Source organism: Dermochelys coriacea, chromosome 20, assembly GCF_009764565.3.
Source record: "Dermochelys coriacea isolate rDerCor1 chromosome 20, rDerCor1.pri.v4, whole genome shotgun sequence".
In the NCBI taxonomy this organism is placed as follows: domain Eukaryota; kingdom Metazoa; phylum Chordata; order Testudines; family Dermochelyidae; genus Dermochelys; species Dermochelys coriacea.
In genome coordinates this window covers 8,491,345-8,518,208 of record NC_050087.2, presented here as the reverse complement: position 1 = coordinate 8,518,208, position 26,864 = coordinate 8,491,345, and the positions used below count along the sequence as shown (strand labels likewise).

At 45.6% G+C, this 26,864-nt stretch overlaps 2 protein-coding genes across 3 annotated transcripts; both read right to left on the bottom strand.

Moving 5' to 3' along the window:
• Positions 1–3,202: 3,202 nt before the first annotated feature.
• Positions 3,203–14,388, bottom strand: LOC119846045 (maestro heat-like repeat-containing protein family member 2B). The gene is made up of 8 exons (XM_043506785.1): positions 14,226–14,388; positions 13,946–14,068; positions 13,446–13,525; positions 12,834–12,973; positions 12,565–12,659; positions 11,595–11,699; positions 7,781–7,904; positions 3,203–3,479 (listed from the first exon to the last, which is right to left on the bottom strand). Exons 2-8 carry the CDS (start codon positions 14,063–14,065, stop codon positions 3,313–3,315), a joined length of 831 nt encoding a protein of 276 aa, XP_043362720.1. The 5' UTR covers positions 14,066–14,068; positions 14,226–14,388; the 3' UTR covers positions 3,203–3,312.
• Positions 14,389–14,580: 192 nt separating this feature from the next.
• Positions 14,581–20,766, bottom strand: LOC122458362 (maestro heat-like repeat-containing protein family member 2B). Of its 2 annotated transcripts, none has more exons than XR_006278380.1 (5): positions 20,246–20,766; positions 17,635–17,754; positions 17,258–17,380; positions 15,236–15,396; positions 14,581–14,770 (listed from the first exon to the last, which is right to left on the bottom strand). XR_006278380.1 is itself a non-coding variant. In XM_043506791.1 (5 exons), the coding sequence occupies exons 1-5, from the start codon at positions 20,255–20,257 to the stop codon at positions 14,750–14,752; spliced, it is 429 nt and encodes a 142-aa protein (XP_043362726.1). In that variant the 5' UTR covers positions 20,258–20,766; the 3' UTR covers positions 14,581–14,749. The 2 variants fall into 2 exon arrangements, 1 of the variants encoding a protein (XP_043362726.1); XM_043506791.1 differs by having other exon boundaries at positions 15,236–15,388.
• Between the last annotated feature and the right edge of the window lie 6,098 nt (positions 20,767–26,864).

The window sequence follows — 26,864 nt, the reverse complement described above, 5'->3', positions numbered from 1 at the left end:
CAACCCCCTGCTCAAAGCAGGACCAAGTCCCAGTTAAATCATCCTAGCCAGGGCTTTGTCAAGCCTGACCTTAAAAACCTCTAAGGAAGGAGATTCTACCACCTCCCTAGGTAACGCATTCCAGTGTTTCACCACCCTCTTAGTGAAAAAGTTTTTCCTAATATCCAATCTAAACCTCCCCCATTGCAACTTGAGACCATTACTCCTCGTTCTGTCATCTGCTACCATTGAGAACAGTCTAGAGCCATCCTCTTTGAAACCCCCTTTCAGGTAGTTGAAAGCAGCTATCAAATCCCCCCTCATTCTTCTCTTCTGCAGACTAAACAATCCCAGCTCCCTCAGCCTCTCCTCATAAGTCATGTGCTCTAGACCCCTAATCATTTTTGTTGCCCTTCGCTGTACTCTTTCCAATTTATCCACATCCTTCTTGTAGTGTGGGGCCCAAAACTGGACACAGTACTCCAGATGAGGCCTCACCAGTGTTGAATAGAGGGGAACGATCACGTCCCTCGATCTGCTCGCTATGCCCCTACTTATACATCCCAAAATGCCATTGGCCTTCTTGGCAACAAGGGCACACTGCTGACTCATATCCAGCTTCTCGTCCACTGTCACCCCTAGGTCCTTTTCCGCAGAACTGCTGCCGAGCCATTCGGTCCCTAGTCTGTAGCGGTGCATTGGATTCTTCCATCCTAAGTGCAGGACCCTGCACTTATCCTTATTGAACCTCATTAGATTTCTTTTGGCCTAATCCCCCAATTTGTCTAGGTCCTTCTGTATCCTATCCCTCCCCTCCAGCGTATCTACCACTCCTCCCAGTTTAGTATCATCCGCAAATTTGCTGAGAGTGCAATCCACACCATCCTCCAGATCATTTATGAAGATATTGAACAAAACGGGCCCCAGGACCGACCCCTGGGGCACTCCACTTGACACCGGCTGCCAACTAGACATGGAGCCATTGATCACTACTCGTTGAGCCCGACAATCTAGCCAGCTTTCTACCCACCTTATAGTGCATTCATCCGGCCCATACTTCCTTAACTTGCTGACAAGAATGCTGTGGGAGACCGTGTCAAAAGCTTTGCTAAAGTCAAGAAACAATACATCCACTGCTTTCCCTTCATCCACAGAACCAGTAATCTCATCATAAAAGGCGATTAGATTAGTCAGGCATGACCTTCCCTTGGTGAATCCATGCTGACTGTTCCTGATCACTTTCCTCTCCTCTAAGTGCTTCAGGATTGATTCTTTGAGGACCTGCTCCATGATTTTTCCAGGGACTGAGGTGAGGCTGACTGGCCTGTAGTTCCCAGGATCCTCCTTCTTCCCTTTTTTAAAGATGGGCACTACATTAGCCTTTTTCCAGTCATCCGGGACTTCCCCCGTTCGCCCACACACGGCTGTAAAAATTAACACTGCCACACACATAGACATACCAGGTAATTTAATGTGGTGGTGGCCAGCTATGCATTACGTAAACCAGTTCACATGCACAAAAGGCAGCTTTGCTGGCCCAGATTTGGCAGGTGTGATTTTAAGCAGCCAAATCTGACCATTTGCCTCGAAGAATGCAGAGCTCAAACAACCACAAGCACAAAACATGAAAGTGCTTTAAAGACAGTGTGCAAATGTCTGGGACTATGAACAGGTGACTACCTCTCATATTCATCCCTAAACCTTCACAGCTTCAAAACACTGTGCACATATGGCAGTTTTGCTGCGAGGGTTCCCTGCCCGGAGGCCTTTCACCAGCCTTGTTAGAAGATTTGTGGAGTGCTCCTTTCATCTAGCCCTAATGCACTGGGCTTCAGAATAAGGCATAATGGATCCCAAAGTCACTAGAGTTTTCTCCCTCCCTCCTTCTCTTCTTAAAGGATACGTCTACACAGCAAAAAAATCCCACAGCAGTGAATTTTAGAGCTCAGGTCAATCTGGGCCCTTGGGCTTGCACGATGGGGCTAAAAGTGGAGCTGTTCCTGCTCGGGCTGAAGCCCAGGCTCAGAAACCTGGCAAGAGGGTGGCAATAGCCCAGTGCTCTTTTTAATCCATGTAGCCCTTAGCCGTAGGCCTCCTAATAACTGGAGGCCTCCAAGTGCTGATCATTCTGTCTTCTTGTATTTTCCCCAGAGTCTGTTTTCTCAAGCCTTTCTTGGCTGAATACTGTGGCAACAAGCTAGACCAATAAATAACCAACCAGCCATCTTCCTTTTCCCTTGGATTATCTAGGTCTACTGCTATTGATTTTGACATTGCCTATCTTAGGATAGGCACAGAGATGGAATCGACTCTATGTCCGAGGGGGAGAAACAGCAAGATTTTTGTTCCTTACCCATGAGGGGCAAAGATCGAAAAGCCTAGAGTTTAGGCAGAAAAGCTCTTCAGTTCCCAGTTTTACCTTATCCAGCATGGCATCTCCACACTCCTTCAGGATGATCTTCATCCACAGTCCAGCTGCCGTGACACAGGTGGGGCTATCAGACAGCAGACCATCCAATGTGGGCTCAATAAAGTCTGTGGCCTGTTCCGTGGGAAAGTACTTACTAACAACGTGGGAACAAATCAAAAACAGGGGAGACCGCAATGATGTTTGGCTCCAGCACTTTTAAAAATGGAAACAAAGATACATGCATCAGCTATTGTGAATTAGCCTCCTGTCTACCTAGCCATTTGTGATTCAAATTCTCTCTCTAGTCTATAGACTACATTTTTATATTCGACACTAATGATATCAGGTTAGAGGCAAAGACTCTGTTGCACCGTTAGCACAACATTGTACTGGATATGCAGGAGGTAAGTTTCCAGTCTGTATTCTCTTATATACACTGCATATTTTTACAACATATAAAAGTAAGTAAAGAGAGGCGTGCACACAAATATAGGCTAAGGCAAACCCACAAGGTGACAGAATGGATCCTGGGTGGTTTCTCAGCTTGATGTTCCACTAACAGTTTTTTTCTCCTGGATGGCTGGATGGCAGGGCCGGCTCCAGGCACCAGCTGAGGAAGCTCGTGCTTGGCGGGCAGATTGCAAGGGGCGGTGTTCCAGCCAATCTTAGAGCGGCATGGCGGCTCTTTTATTTCTTTTTTTTTTTGCTTCGCCGCTCCAGATCAGTGAAAAAGCAAGAGACGGCCCTGCTGGATAGGTACATGTGTGCACATTTTCATGGGCGTGCAACATTCTATGGAATCTGGTTTTTACATGGCATTCAGAGCACACATCTATGAAAAGCATCTTGCTGGTTACTAGCAACGAATGCCCCGCTCTCACAGCTCGCTCCGAGTACGGAAAGGCATCATGAAAGATTAAATGTCAGATGAATGGTGCCTGGTCACTAGCACATCCGCACAAGCTTTTTGAGTCAGTTACCTTGGCCATTTTGGAAGATGCCTGAAACAGAGCCTTGGGGTCTGGAGCTGTTAGTGCTTCACGGAGACATCTCAGTTCCTCCTCTGCTGAGCCCAGGTTTATGGACTGGCCTGGAGTGGAGAAAAGGAGAAAAAGTACTGTAACGATTACGGAAGCTGAACCCCTACTGCATGGATCTTCATACAGGAGGGTCCATGTGCTAGGTTGTCATCAGCATAGTGTAAAATCTTGGCCCCATTGAAGTCAATGGCAAAACTCCTGTTCACTGGAATGGAGTCGGGATTACACCCTAAAATGTCTGAAAGTTAACAGTAGTGATATGTTATTGTGAATAATCCCAGGATTGAACAAGCACTGTATTCGGCTTGGAGCAGTTTTCTGTGTGTGTCTGGTTTCACTAGCCTCTCTGCTCTCACCATTTAAATCTAATCTCCGATTCAAGTATAACTCATGCAGGTAGATCAGAGGTTCCAATTTAGAGGTCAATCCCTCCACCAAACTCTCATTGTAAAAGAGACGGGGATGGACAAAAACCTTCGGCAGGAAACCCAGGCTCAGCAGTCACTTCTAAACAATGCTGGGATTACTATGTTGCACATTCAAAGATTGGAGTCCCTTATTCTGTTTCTGACTCATCAACACTGGTTTTTAGGACTGATTAAGAATAATTGGAAATAGGGTGACCAGGTGTCCAGGTGTCCCCATTTTATAGGGACAGTCCCCATTTTGGGGTCTTTTTCTTATATAGACTCCTATTACCCCCCACCCCCTGTCCCGAGGTTTCTCATTTGCTGTCTGGTCACCCTAATTAGAAATGGCCTTAAACGATAACCAAGCTCGATCCCTTAACATCTAACCATTAGGTGAAAAGAATATCTTACTCTTTCACAAAGGGGAAAAATGGCCTCTACTTCCTCCAATAGCTTTGAATGCTCGTGACCGAGGGCTGCTGGAAGAACTTTTTGTTTACAGAAAGATTCCAGGAAACCCCTTCAATACAGCCGGTGGCAGGGTAAAGAGAATGAAAATGTTTAGTACCAAGGGCTTGTCTCCATGGAGATATTCAAGAAAGCTAATCCACATTCACTTTCAAAATGCATTAGTTAAACTTCATTAAACACCTATGGGGACACACTTATTTTAGAATTAAAGTGGCCTTTCATAGATTCATCGATGCTAAGGTCAGAAGGGACCATTCTGATCATCTAGTCTGACCTCCTGCACAATGCAGGCCACAGAATCTCACCCACCCACTCCTACGAAAAACCTCACCCATGTCTGCGCTATTGAAGTCCTCAAATCATGGTTTAAAGACTTCAAGGAGCAGAGAATCCTCCCTCAAGTGAGCCATGCCCCATGCTATAGAGGAAGGTGAAAAAGCTCCAGGGCCTCTTCCAATTCTGCCCTGGAGGAAAATTCCTTCCCGACCCCAAATATGGCGATCATCTAAACCCTGAGCATATGGGCAAGATTCACCAGCCAGATACCCAGGAAAGAATTTTCTGTAGTAACTCAGATCCCATCCATCTAATATCCCATCTCAGGGGATTTGGCCTATTTACCCTGAATATTTAAAGATCAATTACTTACCAAAATCCCATTATCCCATCATACCATCTCCTCCATAAACTTATTGAGTAGAATCTTAAAACCAGATAGATCTTTTCCCCCACTGCTTCCCTTGAAAGGCTATTCCAAAACTTCACTCTTCTGATGGTTAGAAACCTTTGTCTAATTTCAAGTCTAAACTTCCTGATGGCCAGTTTATACCCATTTGTTCTTGTGTCCACATTGGTGCTGAGCTTAAATAATTCCTCTCCCTCTCTGGTATTTATCCCTCCGATATATTTCTAGAGAACAATCATATCTCCCCTCAACCTTCTTTTAGTTAGGCTAAACAAGCCAAGCTCCTTGAGTCTCCTTTCATAAGACACGTTTTCCATTCCTCGGATCATCCTAGTAGCCCTTCTCTGTACCTGTTCCAGTTTGAATTCATCCTTTTTAAACATGGGAGACCAGAACTGCACACAGTATTCCAGGTGAGGTCTCACCAGTGCCTTGTATAATGGTACTAAAACCTCCTTATCCCTACTGGAAATACCTCTCCTGATGCATCCCAAAACCGCATTAGCTTTTTTCACAGCCATATCACATTGGCAGCTCAGTCATCCCATGGTCAACCAATACTCCAAGGTCCTTCTCCTCTTCCGTTACTTCTAATTGATGCGTCCCCAGCTTATAACTAAAATTCTTGTTATTAATCCCTAAATGCATAACCTTACACTCCTCACTATTAAATTTCATCCTATTACTATTACTCCAGTTTACAAGGTCATCCAGATCCTCCTGTATAATATCCCGATCCTTCTCTGAATTGGCAATACCTCCCAGCTTTGTATCATCTGCAAGCTTTATTAGCACACGCCCACTTTTTGTGCCAAGATCAGTAATAAAAAGATTAAATAAGATTGGTCCCAAACTGATCCTTGAGGAACTCCACTAGCTCCAGCCTGACAGTTCGCCTTTCAGTAGGACCCATTGCAGTCTCCCCTTCAACCAATTCCTTATCCACCTTTCGAAGTTCATATTGATCCCCATCTTTTCCAATTTAACTAATAATTCCCCTTGTGGCACCGTATCAAACGCCTTACTGAAATCTAGGTAAATTAGATCTACTGTGTTTCCTTTGTCTAAAAAATCTGTTTCTTTCTCAAAAAAAGAAAAGGAGTACTTGTGGCACCTTAGAGACTAACACGGCTGCTACTCTGAAATTTCTCAAAAAAGGAGATCAGATCGGTTTGGCATGATCTACCTTTTGTAAAACCATGTTGTATTTTGTCCCATTTACCATTGACTTCAATGTCCTTAACTAATTTCTCCTTCAAAATTTTTTCCGGGACCTTGCATACTACAGATGTCAAACTAACAGGCCTGTAGTTACCCGGATTACATTTTTTCCCCCCTTTCTTAAAAATAGGAACTATATTAGCAATTCTCCAATCATACGGTACAACTCCTGAGTTTACAGATTCATTAAAAAATTCTTGCTAATGGGCTTGCAATTTCAGGTGCCAATTCCTTTAATATTCTTGGATGAAGATTATCTGGGCCCCCCGATTTAGTCCCATTAAGCTGTTTCAGTTTCGCTTCTACCTCAGATATGGTAATATCTGCCTCCATATCCTCATTCCCATTTGTCATGCTACCATTATCCCCAAGATCCTCTTTAGCCTTATTAAAGGCTGAGGCAAAGTATTTGTTTAGATATTGGGCCACGCCTAGATTATCCTTAACCTCCACTCCATCCTCAGTGTTTAGCGGCCCCACTTCTTTCTTAGTTTTCTTCTTATTTATATGGCTATATAATCTTTTACTATTGGTTTTAATTCCCTTTGCAAGGTCCAACTCTACTTGACTTTTAGCCTGTCTCACTTTATCCCTACATGTTCTGACCTCAATAAGGTAGCTTTCCTTGCTGATCCCCCCCATCTTCCGCTCCCTGTATGCTTTCTGCTTCTTCTTAATCACCTCTCTAAGATGCTTGCTCATCCAGCTTGGTCTACAACTCCTGCCTATGAATTTTTTCCCCTTTCTTGGGATACAGACTTCCGATAGCTTCTGCAGCTTTGATTTAAAGTAATCCCAGGCCTCTTCTACCTTTAGATCCATAAGTTCTTCAGTCCAATCCACTTCCCTAACTAATTTCCTTAATTTAGAAAGTCAGCCCTTTTGAAATCAAAAACCCTAGTTGCAGATTTATTTTTGTTAATCCTTCCGTTCAGTTTGAACTGAATTAGCTCATGATCACTTGAACCAAGATTATCTCCTACAACCATATCTTCTATGAGGTCCTCGCTACTCACCAAAACTAAATCTAAAATGACATCCCCTCTAGTCGGTTGAGCAACTACTTGATGAAGGAATCCATCAGCTATCGCATCTAGGAAAATCTGAGCCCTATTATTATTACTACTAGCACTGGTCCTCCAGTCTATATCTGGGAAGTTAAAGTCTCCCATGATCACATAGTTTCCATTAGTATTTACTTATCCTTCATTCAGGTTAGTTTAATTCATGGAATTCACTACAATTAATAAGGCCCATTTTAATTCAGAATCCGAGCACCAACACACGTGTTTAATGCCATTTAACTCATACCCTTTAAATGTACACCTTTAGTTAATTTGGATTAACTTTCCTTAGTGTCCCTATGGAGACAAGCCCTAAGGAGTGTGCTAGGCTCTTTGCACAGCAGAATCTTCTCTTCTAATGAGGTATTTACAAGATGCCCACCAATCTGTTATCTAAACACTAACAGACAGGACAGAAAGAACTAGATAGGCAGAAAAATGGACATTACAACAGTGAAAGAAGGTGAAGAATTCCTTATAGCTGCTAATGGTCTCCTCACCTTGTATACAGAGAAGGCAGCTGATACAGTCAACCATCCACTGACAGGATGTGGCCAGCGAATCACAGCTGTATGGTGCTATTAGTCCAATCAGAGATCCAAACCGATCAAAAGTTTCCTGAGTCTAAAGAAAAAGAATGAAGAATGAATGTTCTCCAGTTGGATTAGACTTCACTTGCCATCCTTATTGTTGAGATCAGTCAGCTCTGTGTTTTTGGGGAACCAGGGTGCAGTATCTAGCCTGTCTGACTCATGAAGGACACCCCCCCGCCCCCACCAGTCTCTGTTTGAACCAAAACCCATCAGAGAAAAGGCTTGCAGAGAACAATGAAGGGTGTAGGGAGACACACCTAGACCCCTCCTGACAAGGGTGACAAGATTAAGACATCTCCATTTGCATACAGAATGAAGAACAGAGACAACTCCCCTAGCCTCATCTGCATGAAAGATGGGATAGGATTGGCATAAAAAATGAGGAACAGAGAACCGCACTAAACTCTGGGACCAGAAAAGCAGGGACACACTGCATCATGGGAATCCCTGCTCCAGATGATAATGAACCTACCCCTGCACACTCAGCTCAGCAATCATCAGACCAATTCTAGTAATAAATCTTTAATTAATATCCCCAAATACTGAAGCAGCCTAGTTGCCTTGTGAGCTCCCTGGAAGAAACCACCACCCATAGCCAAGAGTGATCAGCTCCTATTGTCTAGCCTAAAGAAAACCCTTGAGTCATCAGTTTACCCATAAATAAATCTAGTGTTCTCCCTGGAACCATTGTATTTTCTCTACAAAACCCCCTACCTATGCCCAAGTAAGGGTTCTGATGTATAGACCCAAACTCTGCATCAATTCCCCTGGGATTCCATCTCCTGACTGATCGTGCTGGGGGCTCTGCCTGTCTCCAGCACTCAGGATCCTGAGCTACCACCATCACCCGGGAACCCTGACCCATTCAAGCCTCATGGAATGGATCAGATTTCCGCCCCCCCCCGCCCACGATCTGTTTTCTTTTCTACCTCAGGTATTAACCTTTAAAATGTAACGGTTATGTTTGTTTAGCCCTCCTCTCTCTCTCTCTCTCTCTCTGAATTTTACTCTTTTGTGTTTTTAACTTCCCCCATGTACTCTGCAGCAAGGCTGCTTTTACCTAAACTAAAGATCCCTGTCGTGCACAAAAATACTGTGGGGTTTGCTCATCAAGTGGGTTACTACCAGTACAATGAAATGTGAAAGTGTGACAGGGATGTGTTAAACTTGGGGCACATAAGAGGGGAGCAGCTGAAAGTGCTGCTTAACCCAGCCCATTGAGTACAGGGACATGAGGGGATCAGCTGGAGAGTGCTGATTGACCTGGTCCGCTCAGACATGCTCTGCTAGCGTGTGCATGCGCGCGCGCTCGCTCATCTAGTTCTAGGGCTAGAGGATCCCAGCCCTGGGGAACCTAGGTCCTGCAGGGTAGCTCCATTGGGAGGCGACTGGCAGAAGGAAGGAGTAGAGCTCTATATGAACACACAAGTGACATAAGCAGCACATTAATAGAATTACAGAACACACCTCCAACCCCAAGAAGAGTAACCCTAATCAATGAGCCTACCCCAAAATAACAGGCACATCTGGTGACATTGTGCCTCCGATTCCTGTACTATACTGGTAATGCACATTGGAAAACAATCCCAATTGTACATACAAATGGATGGGGTCTAAATTAGCTGTTATCACTCAAGAAAGACCTCAGAGTCATTGTGTACAGTTCTCCGAAAGCATCTGCTCAACATGCAGTCAAAAAAGCTAACATGTTAGGAACCCTTAGAAAAGGGATCGATAAGAAGACAGTAAATATCATTATGCCACAATATGAATCTACAGGACCCCCACACCTTGAATACTGCGTGCAGTTTTGGTCATCTCATCTCAAAAAAGATGTGTTAGAATTGGAAGAAATACTGAGAAGAGCAACAAAAATTAGGCCTATGGGACAACTTCTCATCCAAGGGGAGATGAAAAAAAGAGCGACTTTTCAGCTTGGAAAAGAGACGACTAAGGGGGAATATGCTAGAGGTCTATAAATTCATGACTGGTGTAGAGAAAGTCAATAAGGAAGTGTTATTTAGCCCTTCACCTAACACAAGAACAAGGGGTCCCCCAATGCAATTAATAGGCAGCAGGTTTAAAACAAACCAAAGGAAATGTTTCTTCACACAATGCAGTCACAAGACAGGAGACTGGGCCAGATGAACCATTCTTTTGCGGGAGGCAGGTTAGCCATTCTTATGTTTTATGTTCTTAGCCGATTAAATAGAAATTCACCTTTCGCACCCGGGGAGCATAAGAACCAAGAATGCATTTGAGACACTGGCAGACCAGGCAACCTGTGTATGACCCATAATAATTTAAGAGGCACTTCTACTGTACCAAGACAGTTCACTTGCATGTGAATTTCAAAGTAATGTATTAGACTAGCAATCATTAACTCATTCAAAAATGAACAATAGATGCTAAGTGTATTTGTCGGTGTTGATCTATACGTGGTTAGAAGTTTCACAATGTAACCAAATTAACTTGTAGATGCTAATTCCCTTTCAGGTCTTCATTATATATGCAAAGTGTTCAGTTAACCTTAGAATCAAAGACGTAAGATACTGCAGGAAACTAGTAATTTCTACATTGTCTTCAGCTTAACTATCTGTTATAATGGAAGAACGGTTAATCACCTTATGCGAATCAGTAACTAGTTTACTATTTCAGAGTAGCAGCCATGTTAGTCTGTATTCGCAAAAAGAAAAGGAGTACTTGTGGCACCTTAGAGACGAACGAATTTATTTCAGCGTAAGCTTTCGTGAGCTACAGCTCACTTCATCGGATGCATTCAGTTTACTATGTATGCACAAGAAATAGAAGAATAGCTTCAAAGCAAAGTACAAGAGGCCATCTGCATTGCCTAGTCTTTCTCAGGGGAAGGTCCTGTTGTAACCATTTCTGTGAGGTAGGCTTGTCAGCCTGCTCGGATAGCTAGAAAAGAGAAGGCTCGGGCCTCATCCTGTCATCTCTAGTCTGCTGAAACTTTGAACAGGGAAAGCAAGCCATAGGACAGAGAGCTTCCAAATCATCATTTGGAAAAACCTGGAAAATGCATGGAAAAACTAACAGACTTTACATCTAAGCTGCCTTTAGATTCTGATCTGTTGGGATGATTCCAGAGAGACTTTTACAAGCCAGCAGTTTATTCCATCACTGTTGTGATCCTCAACTATGAACACTGAAAGTCACTTGTATGGATATTGATCTGTTAACCATTTGTAACTTTTCTTTTAAGAAGCAATCTTCAATTTAATTATTAAGGATTGGCTGACAGCATGCTATTTGGGAAAGACCCGAGATTCACATTGATCTGGGGATAAGCATCTGGTCCTTTATGATGGGTGAACCTCACATATGGTGAATCAGGTTTTCAGTAACCCCTCACTATATTACTGGGCTGTTTAGATGGGAGCCAAGGTCTGGAATGTCAAAAGGGGACCATGTTTGGCATTTTGTTAACTAGGGTGGAAGCTCTTTTGCTCTTGACTTGGTGAATCTAATTCTAGAATAAGCCATCAGTTTGGGGGATTGCCTGCCCTCTACTTCTTGCAGTCTGCCTGGAGTGTGGTCACAGCATTGTTGTGTAAACCTCTGTTATCGAAGCAGAGGGATCTTAGTCACTTTGAGATTCCAGCTGCTGCCCTGGAAGCGTGTTTCATGCATTTGCCTTGAGTGTCAGATCGGATATAAGCAGGAAAGTCAGCTGAAGGAACAGAAAGGCTATACTCACTGTGCTATGAACTGTCTCTTGATAGGCAGTCAGCAGCTGGATGCTGGCCTGCAAGGCCCTTTCTCTCTCCCACTCCTTCCCTGAATGGAGCCATGTCTCTAGTAGCTGTTGGTAGAGCAGGGGAATGGACAGAGTTAGTACCAGAAAATCCCTCCCAAAAGTTCCTCTTAAACAGGTTTAATTGTCACTAAAATCCCTCTCCAAAGCATCTGACCTCCATGGAGCAAAGGAATTACATGTCTAATGGAAGTCCCAGGGACCAGATTCACCTCTGGGTGATTGAAGCCAAAAGAGTTACATTAGAGATGAATCTGGGCCCATGTATGTGATGTCTGCCGTAGACTGTCTGATGGGAGCGGTCTACCACATTGCATGCTGTTTGATGTCTGCTGCTGTGTTCTGTTTCCTGGGCAACTTCTCCCACGTTGAGTGGCAAAATGACAGAGAGAAGCATTTCTTTTTCTTAATTTGAAGAAGAGCAGAGAAGTCCCCCCCAGCCCAGCTCCTTTTAGAACTTCATTTTTATACTGAAGGTGCCTCAAACTCCCCACCCCTCAGCTCTTCAAGATATTTTGTTCATGTCTGAGGAACAGGAAGTCTCCTCTGAATGAGTTTCCATACACAGGGTGTAACTCAGTATGAATGAATTCCTCTTTGAAGAAGTGATCAGTTTCAACTGGTTCTCTTGGATTTGGCTACTGCAGTGGTGATTTTCTTGCCGGTCCAACTAGTGTCAACTACATTGTACGAACTTGGTCCCAATCCAGCCCTAGCATAAAATGGCATAGCTTCTGTGGATTTCAAAGGGCACATGCCTGCTTATCCCAGGAAGAATTTGGAGCTTTTTCCCCTACAATTCACTCCATTGTGGAAAATTCCTCCACAACTGAAGCTTGACCCCCTAAATCTGACTCTTCCCTGCTGTAACACAACAAACAAAATCTCCACCATGGTTCAATGGTCTACTCACTTGAAACATTTTTAGAACCAGTTTGCGGTTGGTTCTTCCTCCAGCAAAGTCTTCATTGGCTTGCCAAGGGCTTCCAGGGACTCTATGTACAGTGACTGAAACCAGAAGAGAAGGAGTGAGGCTCAGCACAGATAATTTGGGGGGGGAAGGGGGAGCTGGGGAAAGCTAACCATAACCTTGCAAGGGAGGCCATGTGTGACTGCCATCACCCAGTGCCTGCTGGGCAGAAATACACTGGATGGTGCCTGAGGAGAATTGTTGTCACGTACCTGTATAGGCAGAGCATTCTTTGCTGTCTCGCCTTCTTCTTTCATCATCTTCTCCAAGGAAAGGGAGGGGAAACAAACTTTTGAAACACTGATCAAGGAGCTCACGGTTTTCCTCCAAGGTCAAAGATGGTTTGAGTTTGCTGGCAGAAGAAAGAGAGAAAAGTCATGCATTCGACTCAGTAAAAGAAATGGGTCCAGTGACTGGAGATTGTCCCAATCTAAAACCCCAAATGCAAACAACCCTTCACTTTGCAGCTGAGCACCTCTTTGCAACTCTATTAAATACTGGCTCATCTAGAAGTAAAGGTAAAGCTTCAAGTCGCCTTTTTAGAGAAACCCACAAGCTTCCTTCCCCATGCCAGCTAGCCAGACACCTCCCTTCTCATCTGAACTCTCCTCCATTGTACTGCATGCACCTCAACCTCGAAGCTTGTGTCTTTCAAGCACAAACCTCCAAATGGACACATTCAAACCCTCAAGAACTAAAGTTCTGCTGGTGAGCAGCATGTGAGCCAAACCCTGCAGGCATCAGACTGCTCCCAACCTGACACTCATGAATTAACAAAGAAGATGTCGTCACAGTGCCAGGAAATATGGCAGAAAATAGCCTACCTCAGATGTCCAATGGCAAGAATTGCCTTGTAGCGAACTGGAGATGCCAGGGTATCCCGTGGTTCCTTTTCAATGAAGTCCTGAAATGCATGAATAGGGACATAAAAATGGGAAATGGATTTGAAAGGCAGCAAGGCCTTCCTCTCACACCCTGAAACAGGGCCATATGCCAGACCTGTAATAAACAGACACCGTGCTCAGCAGGCTCTCTGCCTCAGAAATGGACCATAGGGCCATCTGCAGGCTATACAGAGGACAGAAAGATAACTCCCCAGACACAAGCCATTCCTTCCACTTACAGCCCCTATTGTGATAGGTCAGCATCCCTGCCAAGCTCAGAGTGGACCCAGCAGCATTCTGGGTGCCGTGCAGGTAGCTCATGAGACTGCAGTGGTACAGTCACAGCCAATGGATAAAACAACATCTACCTGGAAAACCAGTCTTATTACATTACAACAAACTCCTTTGTACTTCAGCCTTCAAAGCTCCTAATCACTCACCAGCATGGAGCCAAGGAGCTCCAGTTTGTAAGAGAATTCGAACTTCTGGGAGTCTCTGGTCTCCAAAATGGAACAGCTAATCTCCGTGACATTCTGGATGAGGGTTAATTTTAGGTACATGTCCTACATAATCCAGAAGGAGAAACAAGAGGATGTGGATGAGAAATGGAGAGAAGAACCAGAGTCCAGGAGATAAAGATCAGGAATTAAATCTAGCCTCAGGAGAGGAGAGAGGTGTCCACAGACCCCAGAAGGCAGAGGACCCTGGCTCTGCACCCACCTCAGAAGAAGAGAAAACCCAGGTTCATGAAAGAAATCCAGGTCCACTTCCACCAGAGCAGCCAGGACTCCTGCTTGATGTAGCAAGGAAATCGAGCTCTGTGCAATTTAAACAAGCAACTTGTGTATAGAAAAGGCAAGAGCTGAAGGAAGATTATTTAGAATTTTCCTTGTTCGTAACAGTGATGCCCAGCACCTGAAAAACAAAATGCAAAACAGCTATTAGCAATGTCTATAGTCCCACATAACACACATCCTCTAAATGGCCTGGCTGGTGAATATGGAGCAGAGAGAACTCACTATTGTTAAATCTTCCAAAAGGCAGGAAATGTATCCAGAGGGGGTGTTTTGCAGAGGTCAAGATCAGGGGCCATCCTCGGAATATTTGCATTTGTGAACTCCTGGAAGGTATCCGTTTGGTTCAACTGTGATCAACTTTTTTGACAATGGCTAAATGAGAGTCTCAGTTAGACAGGGCAGAATTGAATGGCAAAGTGATGTGGCGAGGTTGCACTGAGAGGAGAGTCAGTACCAGCAGTCAGACACCTAGGGAACAGAAATAATGAGCACACAGACAAACAAGACGACAGAGAAGAGGTAAGGGAAGTAGTGAGTCCAAGAAACAGAGTGACAGCAAATAAACTAAATACAAGTTAGCACCATGCTCTCTTGGGTAGCAAAAGATAGAGCTAGATACACATACATGTTAGGGAGTTAGAGGGTTATTCTGAATAGCCTGAGTGTGACTGCATCTGAATTACTGTGTAGCTGTGCTTGACAGAATTTCAGAAGAATATAGAAAAACCAGAGAAAACACAAAGAAGAGCAACAAAAATGATACAACATGGGACAGCTCACGCTCCATCCATTACAGTTTTAAATTTGAGTTATGTGACAAATTATTGCTCAAAGGAGAGTTTTAGAAAATACAAGCCCTCTCTCTATAAACTCAGAGGCAATGCTATAACTTCAGGGTAATGCCCCTCACAGTTGTCACGCAAAAGCTCTTACCTGACAACTGGTTCTGTAACGGTGAAGGACGTTCCCTGTGATGTCTACCTCTACTCGGGAGAGAAGCTGCTCTTTTGGAGCATGGACAGCCACGTTGCTGTATGTCAGCATCAGGGTGCTGCGAGTCTTGCCTCTTGTCCCATGGCAGTAGTCCTAGACAACTGGAAACATCACTAGAGACAGGTTCTTCCGATTCATTTGGCCTTGCAATTCTTATCTGCTGCTCACTGAGGAATTGCTCACACAGCAAGAGCAGCTTGCACTTGCAAAGCTCTTTTCAGCCAAAGATCTCAAACCACTTGCAAAAAGTATTAAAGCAATATAATAACGATGTGAGGTAGGGAGATATTAGTATCTCCATGCCAGGGGTGGCAAGTTTGTAGAAATTTTGGTGGTGCCCCGAACCCGCCCCCCAACTCCACCCCCCACCTGCCTAAGGCTCTGGGAGGGAGTTTGGGTGTGGGGAGGAGGTCTGGGGTGCAGGCCCTGGACTGGGGATTAGGGTGCAGGAGAGGTGCATGGTGCAGGCTCTGGGAGGGAGTTTGGGAATTGGAGGGGGTGCAGGGGTGAGAGCTGTGGGGCTGGGGATGAGGGGCTCGGGGTGTGGGAGGGGCTCAGGGCTGGGGCAGAGGGTTAGGGGGGGATGAGGGCTTTGTCTGGGGCTGGGGATGAGGGGTTTGGGATGTGGGAGGGGCTCAGGGCTGGGGCAGCCTGCCCTGGCGCCAGTGGAGGGACTGGGGGGGGCACTAGGACCCTGTGGCAGCAGTTGATACCCGAAGCCGGCAGAGCAGAGTCAGCGTGAGCTGCAGGCTCTGGACAGTGAGCAGGCGCAGCAAGTGGGGGCCGGGGGACACTCGGGCGAGGCAGGCGGGGCTGGGGGAGGCGCATGGCGGCGGCAGGCGGGACCGGGGGAGAGACCCAGCCCCAAACATTGGTGGAACTGGGCTCCCCGAGCCCTGAATATTGGTGGAGCCTGGGCACCATGAGCCCCTAGAACTTGCCGCCCTGTCTCCATTGTTCCCACTGGGTAACTCTGACACAGAGAGCCGAAAAGGCTGAACCGACAGCAGTGAAGTACACAGGAGCTTAGTCATTGACACTGGTGGGTACAAGATCAGGCGCTAAATGTTTTGCCTAAGGCTGCACAGTGAGTAAATGGCAGAGCCAGCAATGGAAGCCCAGAGGCCTAGTCTCCTGCTCTATCCTCTAGATCAGTGGTGTTCAACCAAAGGTACTTTTGTACCCCTGAGGGTCTGCAGAGGTCTTCCAGGGGGTAGATCAACTTATCTAGATATTTGCCTACTTTTACAGCAGGCTACAAGAAAGCACTTGCAAAGTTACTAACTCAAATTTCATACAATGGCTTCTTTAGACTACTCTATACTGCACACTGAAATGCAAGTAGAAGATTTATATTCCAGTTGATTTATTTTCTAATTCTAGGGTAAAAATGAGAAAATAAGCAGTCTTTTTTCAGGAATAATGTGCTATGACACTTTTATAATTTTATGCCTGATTTTGTAAGCAAGTAGTTTTTAAGTGAGGTGAAATTTGGGGTACACAAGACAAATCAGACTGCTGAAAGGGGGACACTAATCTGGAAAGTGTGAGAACCACTGCTCTAAATCAGAGGTTCCCTAATTGTCATCCATAGACCACTGGTGGTTTACCTATAGCGGGTTGGTTAGCCACATGTTGCTTGCAACGCCTCCTTATTTCCAGCTACTAACCTGGAATAAAAAACAGCTAAAAATACCTTCAATGCTTTTCCGTGCAAGCAACTGATGTAGTTCTAACACATTGTGCATGGGAGGGGCGCTCAAGCCATGAGACATCAGATGATAAAAATCATTTGAGAGAACCCCAGCTCCACATTGTGCTCCTCTTTGCTTAACTGCAGGCATCACGTAGAACGCATACATTGGGGGACAATGCTAGCTGACCAAAGCAGACACTCCAGCAGGGCTTCTGCCCCTGCTTTAGAGGGAGAGGACGTTTGAGAGAACCCCCTGGCTCCTTTACCTTCAGGTGGCTGATGAACCCAGAAATCTTAACCTTGCTCATTGCAGCCCCAAACTCCTGAAGTGCATTCAAGACGAGGTCCAAGTGGCTCTCAGCACAGCCTGTGAGGATGGAAATGACTCCCTGTCACGCAAGAAAAATATGGGTTAGGATCGAACCAGGTGTCTGATAGATCCCACAAGTCCATTCCTTTCACCTGAAGTGGTGTAAAGTGCCAATCAGACCTGAGACACATGGGGAGCGGTGGCTGAGTGAAACAGCAATGAAGAGCATAGGAAGCAAAATGGCATCTGTCCCAGGCCAACTCAGGGCTGAGCCCCACAGGGAGCATTCAGGGATTATTCAGGGTAAAATGGGGAGAAGGACAGAGTCCTAACCTGTCTCTCAGGGGCTTCCATATAATCTGTTGTTGTCAGAAGTGTATGAATCTGTGATTTCACATGGACCAGGTCCTCACAAGCTGCTAAGGACATTCCTAGCGCCTTATACAGGAAGCTCTGAAAGAAAGAGACCAGCCCTGAGATATCAGTAACACAACGTGCCTGTCAGTACAGACCCAGCTCAGCAATACTCAGGAAGGAACAAGATAACCAAGTCCAAGGACCAGGCACCTTCTCTGAAGTGCTATGGACCCTTTATGATACCTCCCGAGGATACCCAGGGTTGTGAGGGACCTCACCACCACCTGCCCTTAGCATGAGGAAGCCTTCTCTGTGCCTGCCAAGTGTCAGCTCCTGACTCTGCCAGTCACAGGAAACGCAAGCACGCCCTTCTCACCCCATCCAGGCTCCACTATCCTTCTACAGATAAGCAATCGGTACACTCCAACCGCCCAGACCCCTGTGCATCCCCAGAATGTCCAGCCCGTTCCACTGGACACTCACAGAATTCAGAGGTTTGCTACACACCACCTTACCAGTTTCACCTCAGTATCACCACTCCATTTCACACACTTAGATACGTTGATAGTGAAAACAAGTAGAGTTTAATTCACAAAAGATGAGAGACTTGAGAAGCAGCAAGAAAAATTAATGTAAACAAATGGTTACATAAAAATAAAATCCTAACAGACTTCTAGAGCTTCAACTTAAATAACCAAACAGTCCCCTGTCTCACAAGGGATAGCTCCCCCAAATCTCTCTCCCAGCATGAAACACACAGACCAAATGTGATCCTCCATTCATAAGACAAGCCAGCTGGCAATTCGTCCAATAGGTGAAGGATACCTGGTGCAGGATACCTCTGGACCTCCAGATATAGTTCCAAGCATCCATTGTCCACTTGTAAACAGGGTACCCCCTATTGTTTGTTTGTTTTTCTTGTATCAAATCTCCTCTGGAGACTTTGCAAAAAGAAAAGGAGTACTTGTGGCACCTTAGAGACTAACAAATTTATTAGAGCATAAGCTTTCGTGAGCTACAGCTCACTTCATGAAGTGAGCTGTAGCTCACGAAAGCTTATGCTCTAATAAATTTGTTAGTCTCTAAGGTGCCACAAGTACTCCTTTTCTTTTTGCGAATACAGACTAACACGGCTGCTACTCTGAAATCTGGAGACTTTGCAATCACTTGATTAGAATTTTGCTCTATTGATTAGCATCCACTGTGATTAATTACTCAGTCTACATACAGCCATTCAGGCAGCTAAGCATCTCCTGCCTGAAAGAAACTTCATCATCACCTTCTGGTGACCAGCCCCAACTCACAGACCTTCAAAGCATCAATTTCAGTAGACAACCATAACGCCTTCTATATTATCCATCCAGTCCCTGTGCAATGATTATGAGGAGCAGTGTGGCACAGGCATCCAGTAAAGGTTTTACATGACACCCTTTGATGATATAGAGATCAGATCCAGGGAATCCTGGGAACCTTATGCACTCCTGTGGCCTCTGCCAGTGGGCACCCAAAGGACCCGGGGTCACACCCTCAACTCGCAATGAAGTCAGCCAGAGGTTAGTAACTCTCAGTACTTTGCTGTTTCAGGCCTGGATTTTGAACAGCAGCCAGGAAATATCAGAAACCTCACAAGAGAGCCTAATCTTATTTGATTTTTTAGCCCAAAGAATTTCAAATGAGGCTGGATCTGGAATGGGAAATTCTAGAGTGTAATCCAACCCCAAATAGAACTCCAAACCTTCTGGGGCTTCTTTGTCACTAGGTCCTTTCCTTTCATTTTCAGCACTCGCCATAAAAATGTTCCTTGTCTGGATTTACATGAGGCTGTAAAGAGCTCTTTCTGACCAGAAAGGCTTCTCCATGAGATACAGTCACCAAACCTTGTCTTGTCTCTTTTCCTTTTTGAGTTTCTCAGAGCAAATTTTCTTTTGAGTGGCAAATCTAAAGGATTTTTTTTTCTATGTCCCCCAGTGATGCATTAGCACCATTAGCATGCTGGTTTTCTGGTTAAGTTTTGTGTTGTTCCCAGTGGTAATACAGAGGGATTTATAACTAGAGCTGGCTGAACAATAGTAAGTCCATTTCACAAAACGAGTGGGATTTTTTTGTTTTCTTGATTTTTCAAACACACAAACGAAAAGTGAAAAAACAAAAAATATTTTGCTTTTCAAAATCAAAAATGACCATTATTCAATTCTTTCGTTTCCCCCTTTCCTTCCCTTTATCCCTCATCCCCGCGCTTTTTTTCCCTTCTTCCACTTTGTGAATGAAAAAGTGAGGGGGTGGGGGAAGAGGAGACAAACAGCAAAGCAACTGAAAAAAAAAATCAACTTCAGTTTCAGAAAAACTAAACATTTTCTATTTGGGTTGGGGTTGTTTTGTTTTTGTGTTTAAAAAAAAACAGCCCTGAAAAATTTTAAAAAGTCCCATGAAAATAAAAAGGCCATTTTTCATTGAACAAAAGTTGCAAATGAAATGGTTTGATCAGCTTTGCTTATAATGAATAATTTATTGTTAATTTTTCCCTAGCTGATACATTTGGAGGGGGGATGGGAGGACTGTGACAATACATCTGAAAGCCATCCTGTACCTGAAGCAGCATGTGCTCCCACTGTGCATGGCTCAGGGAATTCTCTGTGTTTCCTATAAATCAGGAGGCAAAACAATAATATCACCTAGATTAGCAAAAAGAGTCATCCCAGGTATCTCCTTTGCAATCAGTCCTTCTAAAAGAGGTGAGAGGTTTTTCACAGGAGTGGGTGAGTGAGATTCTGTAGCCTGCATTGTGCAGGTCAGACTAAATGAGCATAATGGTCCCTTCTGACCTTGATATCTATGAAAGGGATAAACAACAGCTGGGCTGATGGGGAAAGCAGCCACAGCTGTAGCCTGGGTAATCAGGGCCCAGCTGGCCCTTATAAGAGGGCAGTGGGCCAGTAGGACAAGGTCTTTTTCTCTAGTCTTGAAGGGAGCAGGGCCTGGTTGTCTGTAGAAAGAGCACTGGGAATGAGGTAGGGCTGGAGAAAGGCAAGAGGAGCAGGGAAGCCCTAGGCTGGCAACTCCCCAGGTTGTCAGGCCTGGTCCAAGGCCCATAGGGGTACTGGGTTGCAGGGAAAGGCAGCAGATGCAAACCCCCTCACCTGTGATGATTGGCTCTTACACTGCAGTCTACCCCAGGGTGCAGGGGCTTCATGATGATGGGCAGTAGGCCAGACTGAGGCAAGGTGGGGATTAGAGGGTTTGGCGTTCCCCTCTCTGGCACTGGGGTCTGGGAGGGACACGGGCCTGCAGAGGGTGCTCAGTGCTGGAAAGAGCTAATTCCCAGATGGCCAGCAGGAGGCGCTGCAGGGGTGAGTCATTGCACCGTCGCAGGGACCTGCGCCAACGTTCTGTGTTGGACCAACAAAGTATCCTGTTTCAGAGTAGCAGCCGTGTCAGTCTGTATCTGCAAAAAGAAAAGGAGGACTTGTGGCACCTTAGAGACTAATGAATTTATTTGAGCATAAGCTTTCCTGAGCTACAGCTCCCTTCATCAGATGTTACATACCCTGCTACATTTTCATTCAGGGTCAGTCAACCCAGCAGGAGTGAGATGCTGAGCACTCCCAATTCCTCTTGACTTTAATGGGAGCTGAGGGTGCTGAGCACCTCACAAAACTGTTCAGCACATCAGAAGACTGGGTTTAATATGAATGCAAACTTTTCCTGCAGAATAAGAGATTCTGGACTTGATCCGAACTGGATGTAAATCGGTGTAGCTTCATTGAAGTCAATGGAATTATACTGATTTACATCAGCTGAGAATCTGGCCCTGTTTCTGAGTGTCCAGCACTAACCTAGCCTTCTTTAATGTCAGCACAGTGTAGTACTGGGAACTCTGTACAGCCACAGCAAGGAGGGAAGATGCAGCTCATTTTTTAAAATCTTTTTTGAATATCAAACCCACTTGAACATTGTGGGGTTCAACATTCATGAGAAACATAACGGGTTTGTGCTGCACTTAGGGTCTGTCCTACTCCACAGAGACTAGACTGGCACAGCTACATCATTGGAGCTCTGCTGGCATAACCCCATCATGTAGATGCAGCCTACACTGTCTGAAGGGTTTTTTCCATGGAGGTCAATAGAGTCATACCACTGTAAAATTGGTGAAAGACATTATTAGGCCCACAATACCTAGATTCTCCCTAGGGCACCCACTTGGCCAACCTAGCTTTTATGGCTCAGGTTTCCTTACAGAAAGAAAAACTCTGGGTTTTTTAATTGAATCCCCCTTGAAAGTAAACATGGGGTTTAATTTTCAGAAAAAGTCAGTTTGCAAAATCATATTCTATATGTAACCCCAAAATCTTTCACTAACCTCCAGCTTCATGCGTATTGACCTTCCCAAATAATAACTTAGCAAAGGTATAGGGGAAACTCCTGTAAAATTTCCATTCAGCTGAAACTTTCCTGACCTGATTCTGCCCTGATTGAATTGGCCTCAGTGGTTCACAGTTATCCAGATAAAGGAAAAGTGTGGGCCTAGAAGCCCAATTTCAATTCCCCACTGTTCCCATGTACTGCAACAGGAATGGCACAACACACGTCAATACGAAGCTGCATTTTTTGGCTTCCTTTCTAGGCTCCATGGACCACACTCCTTGTAACTAGCACTTTACCTTCAATGAACTGCAGCAGAGATGGGATCTTTACTACCCACATCTCACCCACTGCTGCGTGGGTATTTTGGTGCAGGGCCTTTAGTAACTGCAAGGCAGCACACCCGTGTCTTTCTCTTTCATAAGGGGATGAGGCTACTACCTGTTAATGAGAGAGAGAGAACAGGCTAAGTTTTGTCAGTACAATACCAGTTTGTTCCTGAAGGAGGGAATATTTCAGAGACTCATTGTGGAGACCATCCAATAGAGTTGTTGCTTCTACTGCAGTGCCTTCCTGAAGAAGAAAGCATTCTAGCTAGTAGGAGGATGCAGAACAGTGTGTCTCAGGAGAGGGTGGAGAGAGACAGACCCAATCATACACATTCCTAAGCCTAAGTCAAGCATCTAGTTATAAAACCAATTTGTATAGTTAACTGTCCCATTCCACGGAAAACCTATTCTCATGGTCTACTCACCAGGAGTCGCACCAGCAGCCCCTGGGGTGTAGGGAGTTGCACTAGGGAAAGAAACAGAATAGTGTCAATTATGCCAGGCTTTGCAGAGAGTCCTGCTGATGTTCTTCACCTATCCATTTCCAACATGCCCACCAATGTTGAATACAGCTGATAATAATTTGCATTTCCATAGTGCTTTCAGTCTGAGCATCTCAAAATGCTTCACAAACATGAATGAATTCTGCCTCACAGCACCTCTGTGAGGTTGGCATTAATTACTCCTTCATTTCACAAGTGGGGAAGCTGAGAGAGAAAGATCAAGTGATTTCCCCAAGGTCACATCAGAATTTTGGTGGCAAGCTGGGAACAGAACCCACATTTCCTAGCTCCCTCCCATGGCCGTGTTGTAATCAGAAGACCATCCCTCATTCATTTTAGCCTCCTGATTGCAGATGAGAGAACTGGAGCAGACTGAACCTGTTCATTTCATAGTGCCTGGAGAGAAGAAATGAAAGACTTTCTGTTATAAACCTCATCCACTGTAGTCGAGGCAAGCAGCTGCTTCTTCTTCCTGCTGCTTTTTTCTCAGCCAGTTTCCTAAGGCATCTGCAGAGAGGCTTCAAAGTACCAGTGTACTGAGCTGGCACCACATACTCCAGAAGCCTTGGCAGAGAAGAGCGAGACTGTTCAGTACAGAGCTATTTCCATTCCCCCACCTCTAGTATCCTGCTGTCTGAATCCCTCCCTATCATGTAGCTTCTCCTTTTATTCATCACTGACCCTTCACTAACCTATCACCTCATCTCTCTCTCCCCATTATCTCACTCTACCTGTCCGGTGCCCCCTCACTCTGTCTTTTAAAGACACTACCTTGTTTGGTGATCAATGCCTTGGGAGGGGAGATCAGCCATTCTGCCTTCTTCTGGAGGTCTACGAAGACTTGTGAGGCTCTGCTAATCAGTTACATAAACTGGGGTCAGCCCCAGACAGTGATAGAGGAATCTTCTCTCCACCACCAGCCTCTAATTCACTTGGCCCAACACCAATAATTTGTTCCCTTTTTCTCAGAGTCTCGTTCTTTCCCTTCAAGGCCCTGGGCCTGGGCCAGGGACCCCTCGAGCAGAAAGCTCTGGGATGGAGATTGTGGCTGACAGCCCCACTCCTCCAGTCCCATGGCACTTTCTACCACCCAGGTGAAGCTCGTCTGTGAGAGAGACAGAGCTTCTTTGGGAGCCCATCCAAGAGGGTGGAACTGACTGCCACGGATCTAAGGATCATCTCAAACTTCCCCACCTCTTCCTGCTATGTGCTCTCCTCTGATCAGCCTTCTCCACTATAAAAACAGCACAGCACAGGCATATATAAAAAGACCCTACCAAAACTAACACCTCCACTGCACACATAGCTTTCTCCCTGGTGAAAGAATGAACCGCAGGGGACAGATGGGAGTCACCTTGCTAATGGCATGGACTGAAAAATGACCAAACACTGTGGTAGTGAGGGCAGGATAGGAATGTACACAGTGCCTCTGCACTGGTCAGTTTCATTCCTTCGCCAGCAGGGCTAAGATTCTGCAGGTTCTCGGCACTGTGGCAAGATGAAGGGTTAACTGAGGCTCCAATCCCGCAGTTGAGTGTATGGACAGACCCCGACACTAAGCTCCATTGATTTCCAGGGGGATCCCCCCTGTATAATCAATTGCAAGCTTTGGGAGTTCCATTGTAAGCTCTTTGGGGCAGACACTGGTTCATTTCAGGTCTGTACAGAACCCAGGCACAAGGAGTCCTCGGTTGCAATCAATATCTCTGGGGGCTACTGTAATTAAAAAACATTTAACGAGCAGCCAATTCAAATTTGGCCTCCAAAAATGTAAGTTTTGGTTAAACCCGCCAATACTGTCTAAAAACAAATCCTGAAATATTCCAATTATTTTTGAACTAAGTCCCACTTGAAACAGACAAAGGGTCCCCCACCCCTCTTGCAGCTAGGAGAGCCCTAGAGTGAAACTGACTATAAGCAGGAGTGAAATTGATACTAGTGAGATTTCCTTGGCTTAGCAGATAGACTTACCTATCTCAGGGTTTTATACGAATGCCCAGCTCCCTAGTATCTGAGCAACTTCTATGCAAAAGCAATAGCGGGAACAGGGTAACATTTTCCAAAGGGCTTATAGGCTTTAGGAGCCTGCATGCCATTGACGATAACTCGTAAATAGTAAATGGCAACCTGGATTTTTAGAAGCCTCTTGTTCTAATAACCCCGAGGTTTTGTAGCCATTCTTTTCCAACTCAGTGGCCTTTCATAGAATCATAGAATCATAGAATATCAGGGTTGGAAGGGACCCCAGAAGGTCATCTAGTCCAACCCCCTGCTCAAAGCAGGACCAAGTCCCAGTTAAATCATCCCAGCTAGGGCTTTGTCAAGCCTGACCTTAAAAACCTCTAAGGAAGGAGATTCTACCACCTCCCTAGGTAACGCATTCCAGTGTTTCACCACCCTCTTAGTGAAAAAGTTTTTCCTAATATCCAATCTAAACCTCCCCCATTGCAACTTGAGACCATTACTCCTCGTTCTGTCATCTGCTACCATTGAGAACAGTCTAGAGCCATCCTCTTTGAAACCCCCTTTCAGGTAGTTGAAAGCAGCTATCAAATCCCCCCTCATTCTTCTCTTCTGCAGACTAAACAATCCCAGCTCCCTCAGCCTCTCCTCATAAGTCATGTGCTCTAGACCCCTAATCATTTTCGTTGCCCTTCGTTGTACTCTTTCCAATTTATCCAGTGCCCCCCCAGTTGCCCCCAGTGGCAAAAGGGGAACCCTAGAACCCAGGAGTCCTGGTTCTCCACACATTCGCTAAGCAATACACCACCCCTCCCTGCCTCGTGCTGGGAATAGAACCCAGGAGTCTTATCTCTAAGCCCCCTGCCCCTTTTCTGCTCTAACTCACTAGATCATGCCCCTCTATAGGGCACCCCACAAAGCAGAGATGCTAAACAGGGATCCTTTATCCAGGCTCCTTGACAGAGACACCCTGGAGTTCTCTCTGGCTTGCCACTGCCAAGCCAGCAATACATGGTGCCACCACTAAGGGTCTCCCATAAGTTCTGGCCTGGAGCAGCATGGAAGGCAACCTGACCTAACCCTGCTACTATCCACACACAAACACCTCTGACCCCAGTTGGGAGGGGCTAGCCAGCCAAGTGGGGGTGGGAGATGGAGCCCAGGGGCCAGCTGGCCTAGCTGGCGGCATGGTAGGGGTTAGGCTCTGCTTTTACTTGAGCTGGAACCCACTCACTCTGCAGAGGCTAAACCCTCGTGTGCCGACAGTCCCCCAGGGCCTTCTCACAATTCCCCTGCAGGGCAGACAACTTCTCCCGTGATGGCCAAGGAAAGAATCTGAGCGTCTCAGCACAAAGAGCCCTGGGATTTTTCCCCGGAACAAGTGCAGAGCCAGTGAGGACACAGTTACTCAAATGGCTTTGCAGGGTGGCTGCTCAGACCCAGACTAAGCTACCGGGGGGCTGATCAACCTGGCTAACTCGGGAGCAAAGACCCACCCATAGGCTCCCAGGAGCTGGCTTAGCTCTGAAAAACTTGCAATTGACCAGCACAAGACCAAAGCTAGCCAGGTCCAGAGGGAGTCCAAGGGGTTGTGACAACCACTGTACCACTGCAGGTATCAGTAAAGCTATTGCTACATGGATATCTTCCAAAGGAATTGCATGTTAAATTAAATAGTTATTCCCCACCCTTGCCTCAACCAGTGGTTCAAGGCGATAAGTTGAAGATAAACATGTGTCTCTCTGACAGTAAGCCTTGTTTCTTCTCCTTCTCTCTCTTCTCTTTACAGATGAGGCTGCAGGTAAGACCTGTGACCCGTGACCGTCCCTGGCTGCCACTCAGATGGACAGCCTGGAGGGTGTGTCCAGGGCCGCCTTTTACAGGCTTGCTTACGAAACCCCTTAGAAAAGGCGGGAAGCCCTTCTGGGAAACCCCTTAGAAAAGGCGGGAAGCCCTTCTGGGAAACCCCTTAGGAAAATTGGTTCTGACTGGAACTTGTTTACAACTTCCAGGAGAACTAAAAGAGCGGGAAAATGGACCTATCGTGCAAAAC

Coding starts and splice junctions, on each gene's coding strand:
- LOC119846045 (XM_043506785.1), bottom strand. CDS start 14,065: ATGTACCTAAAATTAACCCTCATCCAGAATGTCACGGAGATTAGCTGT. Junction 13,526..13,945: donor AGCTCCTTGGCTCCATGCTG/GTGAGTGATTAG, acceptor CATGCATTTCAG/GACTTCATTGAAAAGGAACC. Junction 7,905..11,594: donor AAGAGACAGTTCATAGCACA/GTGAGTATAGCC, acceptor CTTTTTCTTTAG/ACTCAGGAAACTTTTGATCG.
- LOC122458362 (XM_043506791.1), bottom strand. Junction 15,389..17,257: donor GGTTCATCAGCCACCTGAAG/GTAAAGGAGCCA, acceptor CCAGTTGTCTAG/GACTACTGCCATGGGACAAG. Junction 14,771..15,235: donor GTTACAGAACCAGTTGTCAG/GTAAGAGCTTTT, acceptor TCTGTTCCCTAG/GTGTCTGACTGCTGGTACTG.